This window comes from Ceratotherium simum, chromosome 6 (genome assembly GCF_057802395.1).
Source record: "Ceratotherium simum simum isolate JZ-2026a chromosome 6, ASM5780239v1, whole genome shotgun sequence".
NCBI classification, from domain to species: Eukaryota; Metazoa; Chordata; class Mammalia; order Perissodactyla; family Rhinocerotidae; genus Ceratotherium; species Ceratotherium simum.
The window spans coordinates 32,117,254-32,129,785 of NC_141905.1; the positions used below are offsets into that span (position 1 = coordinate 32,117,254).

General features: G+C 39.5%; 1 protein-coding gene across 3 annotated transcripts in view; it reads right to left on the minus strand.

Moving 5' to 3' along the window:
- Positions 1-399: 399 nt before the first annotated feature.
- SRGN (serglycin) overlaps positions 400-12,532 on the minus strand; it is a 31,353-nt gene continuing 19,220 nt past the window's right edge. For all 3 annotated transcript variants that reach the window (XM_004427046.3, XM_087432105.1, XM_087432104.1), the window contains 3 exons: positions 11,402-11,610; positions 2,312-2,459; positions 400-941 (listed from right to left, as the gene is read on the minus strand). In XM_004427046.3, coding sequence (XP_004427103.1) covers positions 692-941; positions 2,312-2,459; positions 11,402-11,477 — 474 coding nt within the window. In that variant the 5' untranslated portion in view covers positions 11,478-11,610 and the 3' untranslated portion in view covers positions 400-691. The remainder of the gene's footprint in view (positions 942-2,311; positions 2,460-11,401; positions 11,611-12,532) is intronic.

Sequence of the window (12,532 nt, forward strand, 5' to 3'; positions counted from 1 at the left end):
GCCCACTCTAAATTCACTGTGTGTTTCATCTGGGTTTTTTCATAACAAAAGGGGTATATCTATAATTCACAATCAGCATCAGCTTCCTGAAGACTTCAGTATGAACTCCTGCCTGTCAATTTGCTTCTCAAACTGAATTTTTTAAAAACAGTGTAATTTGGGGCCGGCTCCGTGGCTTAGCGGTTAAGTGTGCGCGCTCTGATGCTGGCGGCCCGGGTTCGGATCCCGGGAGCGCCCCGAGGCACCACTTCTCCGTCCAACGTGAGGCCGAGTCCCACGTACAGCAACTAGAAGGATGTGAACCTATGACATACAACTATCTACTGGGGCTTTGGGGGGAAAAAACTGAATAAATAAAATCTTTAAAAAAAAAAAAAAAAAAAAAAAAAAAAAAAAAAATAAACACAGTGTAATTTATTCTTTAAAGCAATTTTATAGACATGAAGAGTCTAGTTAATTCATAGTGATGTTGGTTGAATGTGATACAAAGGAAACATAGGTGTTTTCCAGGACAATAGGATAGATAACGGAAGCTTTAAGAATTCATGAGAAAAAAAAGTGATAAAACTTAAACTTTTTCAGGTGTTTTAAAATTTCTATAAAACTTTTTGTCCCAAAATTAATCTTTTAACCATGGTACACAAAATATACTGAATACATTGCCTGGCATCAAGGTAGGAGACCTTCTCTTTTATATAATAAAATTCTCTTCTGGTCCATCTTGACCCAAGTCCTGGTTGTCTGAGGGCAGATTTCTCTCCCTAGACCTAAACTTGTAATAAAAAGCATCATTTTCATCTACTGGTTGGTATTCCTGCTCGATGTCTGTTAGGAAGCCATTTCCAGAGCCACTGCCAGATCCTGCTCCAGAGCCGGAGCCTGATCCAGAATAGTCCTCAGAGAGAGGGAAGACATCATTCAAGTTCTGGGATCTTGTCATTCTGAAGTAAGAGAGAAAAATGAAAAAAAAAAACACAGTAAAGTTTGAGACATAAGGAAGATAACCATAACAATTTTTTTAAGATAAGAAAATAAATGCAGTCACCCAGTTGCTCAAAATAAAAGTGATAAGTTTCCCAGTTATTCAATGCTTTAAAACAAAAAACAAGTCAGACCTTTCCACGTCTTTGCCTATATGTATTTATTGTACCTAGCTCTTTGCATTTATCGGTTCCATATCTACCCGTTGCAGGTTCACATAAACAATGCTGGTTTTCTTATCACTAGCATAGCAATTTTACATTTGGAATTTACTTAAGGAGTCATTTATTTTTAAAAAAAGACCTCTTTTTCTCCCACTAAAGAAAAGACAAACAGATAAGTCATCCTAGATAGATTACATTTTTTCCTAATTTAAAATTTCTGCAAAACTTCTAATAATTCACAGTGCTTCAACAAAGCTTGCTCTTAAGAATTTTTTTAACAAGTTAAGCATTATGTTTGCCAGCATATTAACATTCAATTTGCTCCCAAAAAATAAGTGCGTGCATTCAGCTTAGAAGTTCAGTGTGGAGCTTAGAAGTCCACTCAGCACCAAGAGACCAGAGCAATGGTGCCAGCCCTCAGTGGCAGAACAAGGCAACAAAGCATTAGAGGCAAAAGTTGAGTTTCACAGACTATGGGTCATTTTCTCCATGAAAATAATAAACCACAAGCCATACAACAGATTAAGAGTTTCATTCATGCATGCAGTCGATAAATATTTATTGAACAGGTGATCAGTGTTCTGAGTACCTGGGATAGAATGGGAACAGAGAGATGAGGTCCCTGCTCGAGTTTATAACTTATTGGGGAAGACAGATAATAACATGTGAATAAATAAATCAGGAAAATATTAGGTGGTACTAAATGCTATACAGAGAAATGAAATAGACTAGTGTAAAGTAATAGACCAGGTGGCTATGAGGTTTAGACTATGAGGTCAGGGAAAAGGGTCAGAGCTGCAAATACAGATTTGGTAGTTACACACACACACACACACACACACACACACACATGCACACACACATTGTATTTATTTGCTATTAAAAGCCATGGAACAGGATGAGGTCACCTAAAGAAAGCATGCAGATAGAAAAGAGGCCCAGGACAGAGCCACGGCCACACCAACATATTAAATATCAAGTGGAGGAGAAAGAACAAGCCAGGGAAGAAGGAAATCCAGGATAAGGTGGGGCCATGGAATCCCAGAGAAGAAAACCAAACCACCAAAGCAAGAGCCTGAAGAAAAAACCTCTGGACAACCCTCCCACCTCCATGCCAAGAGCTCAACAGAGGTTGGTGAAAGTAAAATCAGAGACAGTCCACTTACGAAAAAGGGCCAGTCCTGGGAGGGAGGATTCTGTTGGATTCACCGGGCAGTAGATCAAACACTGGTCCTTTTTCATCAATGCAGTTTGCAGAATTACTGTCGGGACTGCAGCGGACCCACTGGTACCTGGCTCTCTGCACAGGAATACCTGCCCAAAAAAGGAATACACGTGGTTAACAAGTATCTCTTACACAGCTTCTAATCATTCTATCCCTAAGAAATTTTTAATTAAATAGTTTCTAAATTTGGTAGAAGGTAAGGTATGGACAGGCTTTATGATCATTAATGTAACAGGAGCACCCACTACATGCCAGACTTTTATATACATCGTTTGTCCTTCTCACAACACCCCTATAAAGTCGCTCAGGGTTTACGGTAAGAAGAGGCTTCGGCAATCAGCCACTGGGAGGGAAGTCCCAGTTCTGTCACTGAGAACTGTGAAACCTTCACTTCCCTGAGCCCCTGCTATAAGACAAAGGTACTAATAACATCTCTTTTTCATATGCTGGTCACCAAAATTAAATGAGAAAATGCATGTAAAGACCTTAACATAGTGTCAGGCACACAGTAAACACTTGATAATATTAATTATTATTATTTTTGTACTATTATCTTCATTTTACACACAGGAAAACTGAGGCCATACAGGTGCTAAGTAGACGACCCAGGATTCAAACCTGTATCTGCCCCCAAAGCCTGCTTCTTCTTATAGAGACGAGTCAAATCATGTTCAGACAGGTTAAGGAATACACCAAGTAGTACCCGAGACATTATAGAGCCCTTGTTCTTTAGGGCCATATGGCGTTCTTAGGAATGAAAAGTAGACAAAAACTTAGCCTCTTTGTTTGCCCTCAGATCTAGTCAGAGATTTCAAAAGAACAAGGCTGGGGCCAGCCCCGTGGCTTAGCGGTTAAGTGCGCGCGCTCCACTGCTGGCGGCCCGGGTTCGGATCCCAGGCGCGCACCGACGCACCGCTTCTCTGGCCATGCTGAGGCCGCGTCCCACATACAGCAACTAGAAGGATGTGCAGCTATGACATACAACTATCTACTGGGGCTTTGGGGGGAAAATAAATAAAAATAAAATCTAAAAAAAAACAAAAAACAAAAGAACAAGGCTTCTCTATTCACAGAGGGAGCGACAGGTTGGAATATCCTAGTCTGTCACAGCTTCTTTTGTGTTTAATTTCTACAGAAAAGACTCCAAATCTGGTGTTATGAGGCTATACAGGAGATCCTTTATTAGTTCCTGAAATACATTCTTCTTTCCTCAATTCAGCAAGGATGGACGCCTGGTGGTGAGAATTACTTCACCACCGTTCCAAACGCGTCATCTCCTCCCCGCCCCCAAGCACTTACTTTATTCACATAAGTGCTGTTAATATTCATCTAGCAAGAAGGGGCTTGTCTAGAATTCTTGAATGGCAGGAAAGGTGGTTTTAAAGCCCATCACATTGTTGTCCTGTACAGATCAAAATGTAAATGATAACAACTATTTAAGAAAGAAACAAAACAAAAAACAGTGCTATGGACAATCACTGCAGCATTTTTTGTAATAGCAACAGATTGGAAAATTAAATGATAGTAAATTAAGTTATAGCCAAGAAACTATACAGCTGTTAAAAGAATGAGGCAGTGCAGCTCCCTGGGTACTGATATAGAATAGTCTCTAAGTTATATAATTAAGTAAAAAAAATTAAGGAACACTATGCATTGTGTGTTACCATTTGTGTGTGTTTGTGTTTTTAAGAATATATTAACATATATGCTTATATGCACAGAACACCTCTGAAAAGATACACAGCAAACTGATTGCCTTTGTGGAGGGAATTGGTGGCTGGAAGACAGTGGAAGAAAGGACATTGACTTTTCACTGCATATCCTTTTGAGTTTTAAGCTATATGTATGCATTATTTACTCAAAATTAATTATTTTTATTCTTTAACAGCTTCGTTAAGGTGGAATTGACATACAATAAGCTGTAATATTTAAAGTGTACAACTTCAGGTTTTGACATGTGTATACACCCATGGAACCATCACCACAATCAAGAGTCTGAACATATCCAACACCCTCCAAAGTTTCTTTGTGCCCCTTTGTAATCCTGCCCTTTTCCCTCCCTCCTCCTGACTCTCCCTCAACTCCCACAACCATTAATCTGCTTTCTGTCATTATAGATTAGTTTGCATTTTCTAGAATTTTATATAAATGGTCTCATACAGCAACTTGTCAAAGGGTTTCTTGACTTTGTTTTAACTCAGGCACTAGTTGAGAAGGGTCGCTACCTTTCACATTACTCTCTCCTCAAAATGGAGAGTCTATTTAAATATTACTTACATCTGGACTGCTTTTGTTGCAATTTTTAAAAATAAAATTTGTGTTAGAAAAGGAATATGTATTCATTATAGAAAATTTTGGAAAATGTAGCAAACAAAAGAAAAGAAAAATTACCCCCTAATCTCATTACTCAACCCCCCAGAGATAATGAATTTTGGAGTTTTGATGTTTTTTCCCCTGAGTGTCTCTGTTTCTAGGATAGCATACACAAGTTGTATCCTGTTCTTTTGTGACAGCAACCATCAGTGGTTGAAAACTGGAACCTCTACCGAGGTCAGGTTCACTGTACATCTCTATAGGATGGCCAAGGACTTTGTTCTTAAAAGACTGCAGAACCACAGAACTTTCTCAAAATGTCCTCTTTCCTCATCACTCTCCATTATGTCTATTCATACTCAATGTTGTCCTAGCTAGTATCTCTGATTAATTTTATAAATGCAGCATTGCCAAGTTATCACATCATTAAGATATACATGATATGTATTTATATATATCTATATAGAGAGATATAGATAGATAAAATGTAATATATAAAAAATACATGAAGCTGTTCACCTTAGTGTTATTTAAAATAGGGAAACAGGAAATAACTAAATAATCAAAATAATAGAAAATACTCAGATAAATTATGAGGCATTCATATGAGAGAATATTAACCAAATGGTAAGAAAAGCAGTAGTTATGGAAAAGACTATGTAGCATCATAGGAAAATCTATATTTAAAACTGAGTGAAAAAAGCAGAATACCACTCTGTACACATAATAGTTGTTAATGCAACTACGTAAGCAGATATCGGGGGGAATGGAAGGAAATACACAAAAATGACTATAGTGGTAGACTCTTGGTGATTTTTTCTCATTTGTTTTCTAAATTACTGTAATAAAAAATATTTTAAAACATAAACAAAAGAAAGACTCTAAATATTCTCCCTTTTTTTGTCTTCCTTCTTCTTCCTTTCTTCCTTCCTTCTTTCCCTCCTTCCCACCTTCCTGCCTTCCTGCCTTTCTGCCTTCCTAACTACTATTCTATCACAATCTTCCCCATGGTTCCTGAATATAGCTTACAATGTCTGGTCTGGGGCAGCTAGTCATCCAAAATGGGTTAGCTCTGTCACTGCCTGGAGGCTAGAAGTAAAGTAGCAAGATGACATCACGTCTGCCCCTTACTAGCTGTGTGACCTTGACCAGTTTACTTAACCGCCCTGTACCTCATTTTCCTCATCCATAAAATGGGGACAGTAATAGATCAAATAATGAGATATAAATGTTAGGTTCTTAGAATAGTACATAGCACCATGGTCAGAGCTCATTAGATGCTAGTTTCTCTGATGAAGAGGATGACAACGACCTATCTCTGAGAGTGGACAGCTTGTAGAGAGACCAGAGTTTAAATTCCTGTTCTACCATTTAGTACCTCTTTGATTCTCAATTACTCATCTTTCAAATGTGAGTAACAGTATCCCAAAGAGTTCCTGTTTGTTTTTTTTTTTTGTGAAGAGATCAGCCCTGTGCTAACATCTGCCAATCCTCCTCTTTTTTTTTATGCTGAGGAAGACTGGCCCTGGGCTAACGTCTGTGCCCATCTTCCTCCACTTTATATGGGACGCCGCCACAGCATGGCTTGCCAAGCAGTGTGTCAGTGCGCAGCCAGGATCCGAACCGGCAGACCCCAGGCCGCCGCAGTGAAGCGCGCACACTTAACTGCTTGCACCACCTGGCCGGCCCCAAGAGTTCCTGTTTAACCGAGGTAAAAGTATATGAAACACCTAGCACAAGCCTTTGCACATGGGAGGTATTTAATACGTTTTAGCTCATTCTTTCTCCTTCTCTGATTCTTTCCTGAAGCAGCATGTTTGTCATGGAATTGCTCCTTAGAAGCCTGTAGGTGAGATAAACATGCAACATCTCTTCCAGCAGAGGGCGATGTCTTCACACTCTCTGCTTCTAGACCAGCGCTGTCCAATAGAAACGTTAAGACGAACCACATGCGGACTTTTCAACGTCATTCAGTCATATTTTAAAAAGTGAAAAGAAACAAGTGAAATTAATGTTAATACATTTTATTTAAACCAATATATTCAAATATTGTCATTTAACATTTAAACAATATAAAATTTAAGGGATATTTTACATTCTTTTTTTCATATTAAGACTTCAAATCTAGCGTATATTTTGCACTTACAGCATGTCTCAATTTGGACTCGCCACATTTCACACATTTCAAATGCTCAGTAGCCACAAGTGTCTCGTGCCTTTCGACAGAGCAGGTCTAAACATTCTCCTCTACACTCAGCTGATGTGCTGGATATCAAGCTGAGGAAATGTTTGCATAGGTGGGAAGTTAAACAGAAAAATAAAACTTATGCTTTATGAGGATGCATCCAGGTGAAAGACCACATCTCTTCACTGGTATAACAAATACAACTTTGGTAAATAAGTAAAAAAGAAAAAATTCTAAAATACAAAATTCCTCCCAGAGTTCAGAATCTCAGCTTTTAAAATTTATAAAGAGGGATTTCTTTTTTGAGGTGATGAAAATGTTCTAAAATTGCCTATGGTGATGGTTGCACACATCTGTGAATATACTAAAAAACCATTGAATTGTACACTTTAAAGGGGTGAATTGTATGGTATGTGAACTCTATCTCAATAAAGCTGTTTAAAAATTTATAAAGAAATCAGAGGTGGAAGTCTCCCCCAAAAAAACTTTATCTACTTTGGGACTGTTTATTCTAAATCTACTTTGAAATAAAGAACATGGTTATAGAGACAAAGTTCCTGACATATCTATTCAAGGGTGTTGGTAGGATGTGAAAATTCAACAGTTCCAGCCCCTGATGTTGTGGGAGTATCTTGACTCTGTCTTGCTTGAGAGAAATGTCTTATGATTGCCATAATTTAAAAAATAAAAGGGAGTATGCTCATGGACAGAAAAGTTATCTTCCTAAAAGGCCCCGCTTATGGGGTCTGCTGGTTAATTTTGTGGTGGATTCCAAGGAAAAGAATGGTTTTTATTTAGAATTCCTTTCCTCACTCATCATCCCCCTCACCTCTCTGTCTCTCTCACACACATACACACACACAGTTATTAGTCCTGCTTTACCAAAATACTATGAACAAACATAACCACAGCAAATAACTCACCCTCGTAATCTGTATCTTTTTAAATTATAGTACCAATTTTTTCCCATCATCATCACAATTTACTAATTTCATATTCTTAATGGAGACTTACTGCAGATGTGGTAGAAAAACTTAAGCAGAAACTGCTATGTGGGCAGGGACCGTTTTGATTCATTGTTTGGTAGCATTCAAACAGACTTCACTATCTAAGCTGAAGTTGCTTCCTACTGGCCAATCAATTCCACAAGATGGATAGGGTTCCCCCGCCCTTGCGTGGTTTGACAAGCTATAAAAAGCTCTAAGTTTACTTTCAATTTCTCCCTCTCTATCCCTCAACTCAGTGGTAAGCTTTATAGCAAGGGCTACAGTCAAAGCAAGGATTTTTGTTTTAAATAAAGAAAACCTCTAATCCACCTAGGAGACAGCCAAGTTGCCGTAGAAAGTTAACTCTGACCTTGAAATCAGCTCACCGGTTCTGCCACTAATTAGTTGTAAAGAGCCTTGGGCAAGTCTCATAAACTTTTTGCAAGAGATTGATATAAAGAGCGAATGAGATGATGCATCTAAGATCCAGTTTTCTCCTCTATAAATTGGTGTTAATTCCTCCTCGTAGGGAGTGTGATGGTCATTTACCAGAGAATAGATGGGAAATCATTTTACAGTCAAACAGCAGCATACATGGGTGGAATCAATATCGTTACTGTCATCTAGGAGACAGTGTAGAGTGAACACATGGTCTGGCCCTGACCCCCTTGGCCACACCTCCTCACAGATTTTCCGTTTTCTCTCTTTATGGGCATCTTTGAAAAAAAGAAGCAATAAAAGAGTTTAGGATTGACAGGCCTCATCAATAATCCCCTGGAGCTCTACGTTAAATCTATTAGTCATCGGTGCTCTCCAGGGTCTCCCACACATTGCCAAACTTCCATTTCTTTGCACTCAGAAGACATAGTATTACACCATGTCTTTACTTGGGTTTGACTTATAGTAACCGATACAGGCCGAATTGTGTCCCCCTCCCAATTCATATGTTGAAGTCCTAACTTCCAGTACCTCAGAATGGAGCTGTATTTGGAGATAGGGCCTTAAAAGAGGCAATTAGGGGGAAAGGAGGTCATATGAAGGAGGCTTAATCCAATATGGTATAACCATAATAAGAAGAGGAGATTGGGACACAGACACACACATAGGAAAGACCATGGGAAGAGACAGAGAGAGGACGGCCATCTACCAGCCGAGGAGAGAGGCTTCAGAATGATACTAACCCTGCGGACACCTTGATCTTGGACTTCTAGCCTCCAGAACTGTGCAGAAATAAACTTCTGTTATTTAAGTCTCCCAGTCTGTGGTACTTTGTTATGGCAGCCCTAGCAAACTAATACCTTAGATGTTTTGAATATGTTCAGTAAAAGCAAGCCAAAAGCCTAGTTAATTTGATCAGTTCAGTCAAACCAATGGAGTAAGTAAAAATTTTTCAATGGTGGGGAAAGAAAGCTATCGAATCATATCTGGCATCACATGGATGTATGGTGAAATAGTGGCATGGCTCTCTGCACTGCAGCCTTGAGCTGCCATCACTTACACACAGCTGTGGGTGGACGTCTGTTTCCCTTCTTATTCAGATGTGGGCAGAAACCCTTAATTCCAACACCAAGTGTACTTCTCCTTTGGAAACACCCTAATTTTTTAGTTCATTCATTCTCTCGTTTTTGGTTCCTTCTCCACAAAGAGCTAAACTTGCCAGATGATGACATAAATGCTTGTACTTTATACAATTTCATAATGGTCCCTTTCTTCACTTCTTTCTTTTTTTTTTTTTTAAAGATTTTATTTATTTTTTGCCCCCAAAGCCCCAGTAGATAGTTGTATGTCACAGCTGCACACCCTTCTTTTTTTTTTTTTTTAAAGATTTTATTTATTTATTTTTCCCCCAAAGCCCCAGTAGATAGTTGTCTGTCATAGCTGCACATCCTTCTAGTTGCCGTATGTGGGACGCGGCCTCAGCATGGCCGGAGGAGCGGTGCGTCGGTGCGCACCCGGGATCCGAACCCGGGCCGCCGGCAGCAGAGCGCGTGCACTTAACCGCTAAGCCACGGGCCGGCCCTGCACACCCTTCTAGTTGCTGTATGTGGGACTCGGCCTCAGGATGGACAGAGAAGTGGTGCCTCGGCCTCAGGATGGACAGAGAAGTGGTGCCTCGATGCGCACCCGGGATCCGAACCCGGGCCACCAGCATCGCAGCGCGCGCACTTAACCACCAAGCCACAGGGCCGGCCCAACTTCTTTCTGATGAATACCTACTACATAAGGAATGTCTTTGTTTTAATTCTAGTTTTACCTCTTGAATTTTAGTGGGGAATGTGACATTTCTGGGAAATTTTGACGATATAAAGACATATCATTCTGGTTGGGGTAGACCCAGCACCAACTGGTCACTCAAGTCTATGCTACAAACACGGACCTCACTGCTCTGGATCTTGTCAGCACACATTGGGGAATTATTTCATCAAGCTGAAGATTTTCCCTAAAAGATCCACCTGCTCCCTACAATCAACAATGTTTTATACTTTAGAAGATTAGTGGAAAAGTTTCAGCAACATTACTTGCTGCTGTTTTCTTCAACAATCATATAAGATGAGAGTGACTTTATAAATTTCCAATACATAATAAATATATCTGAGATCATCTGTACAATTTCATTTCCACCAGAAGTAAAAACGAGTCAACTAGAAGTCACTTTGAAGAAACAAATCCAGGATGTGTGTCACTATGACTCAGTATTTCCTTTACGATTTGGGGGAACTTAATGTTTTTCTACTATAAATTCTCCCATCTATTTATCAGGCCATGACCTTCTGCCTTATTTAGACATGATCCTTTATTTACCAAAGAAGAAATTGTATTTTTCTTACAAACTGATCATTTTCGTTTCCTTTGTCATTAAAGGTTTTAAGTTGTTTCAGTCTGACTAAACAACCCTAAATGATAGAGAAGCTTAGGTTTTTAACAGAAATTTCCAAATGTGATGTTTCTCTGAGCAACAGCACAAATACTAAAATTCTTTGGCTTCTCTTTAAAATCTGAGAGGGTTTGCATTAACTGTGTCTAACCATAATTGAATTTCCACTAAGAACCAAGTTAAAAAAAAGAAGAAAAAATACACGCAGTCAAATTTGCTGATTAAAAACATAGAATTTCCCAGTGTTACAATAATTATGACACCACTGTAATGTATTAAAACTTGGGATTGACGTAGATACTTGGCAGTAGGTAGATCTCCAAACCACTCAAAGGTGCCATCTCCTCTATGCAACAGACACATGGGTCATTTTCTATATTCCTTTCTTGAGCTTTTAAAAATTTATGAACCATACATTTTCATCCAAATATAAAATAGCGCATTTCAATCATCGTAAGAGTTTACAAGGACACACTTGCCTCAGAGTTTAATTTTTCCTGGAACCAAACTTAACCAAACTCACATTAGGGAGTTCAGACACCCCAAATCCTTTTTCTTTGCTTACTCTTCCACAATAGAATACATTCTGTACCTTAAAGTGAATAGAATCATTTGTGTGGACACTGAGGCTTACAAAGGAGATTACAGGGGGACAAGATTTCTGAGTCTTACCTTGAATGGAAGAATCCAAAACGAGGATGAGGGCGAGAGCCAGGATCAGCCTACTGCCCTGGAGAAGCACCTGCATCGTGGCCAGCTCGCTTCAGCTCTATGGCCTGGACGCCAACCTCACGATTAGGAAATGTAGCAGGGTGCTCTCTGTCCCTTTTAGAAAAGGTTCCAAAACCTCAAACCCTGCCCAGAAAACACGTCACAATTTCCTGAACAAATAGAAAGAGATCTACATCAAAACTCAGAAAGATTAAAAAAAGGCAGCAGAATAACTATTCATACCCATTATGAAACTGCACTGGACTCTCCCCAGGTCTGCTTTTTCAAGTTTTGTTGTTTGCCACTTGCCTGGCAGAAATTTTTTTTCCCCGCTAAAACAGTAGAATCAGCATTCAGCACAGTTTGTTTTTCCTTTCATCAGGTAAAAAGCTAAACACGAGATGGCTCACATGAAGGGTCCAGCGCACTGTCAATGAGATGAGGGAGCTAGGTGCTGCCTTTTCATCACTGAGCACCTTCAACATAAAATATTCATAATTGTCTTTTTCATCAGGAGCAGCATAACTTGCTGAGCCAAGCTAAAGAAGTGGAACTTCAAAGCTGAGTTCTAATTTACAAGAAAGTGTTGTCAGATTTCAGATAACCGGTTTCTTCTTATCGGGCTCAATTTCTTCCATTGGATCACCAGCTCTCCCTCTACCTCAAGAATACAGGGAGGATTTTGGGTTATGAAGAACTGGGTAAAATAGAAAAATGACTTTGCATTCCTCTGCCCTTTCACACTGAGTATTTCTTATGATTTGATTCCATTTATACTTTCATCCTTTCTCCTGGTAAAATTTTTCAACTTGATTTTTGGGTCCTCTGGCCTCAAATAAGCCAGAAATCAGAAACAAGGGGAGGGTGTACTCGTAGTGGGCTGCTGGACCACAAAAAACGTGCAAACCACTGCCCCCTGCGAATAAAGGAACAGCATTTTCCCAGGTCCTGGGGATCGTGAGCAGACTTCTGGAGGACTGAGGAACACCGGGTACAGGCTCCACAGTAAAGTCACACAGTGAACACAACAGTTTATCACGTGTCCTTGCTCTTGGGGCACATACTTTTTCCTTACTTCCATTCAGCATTCAA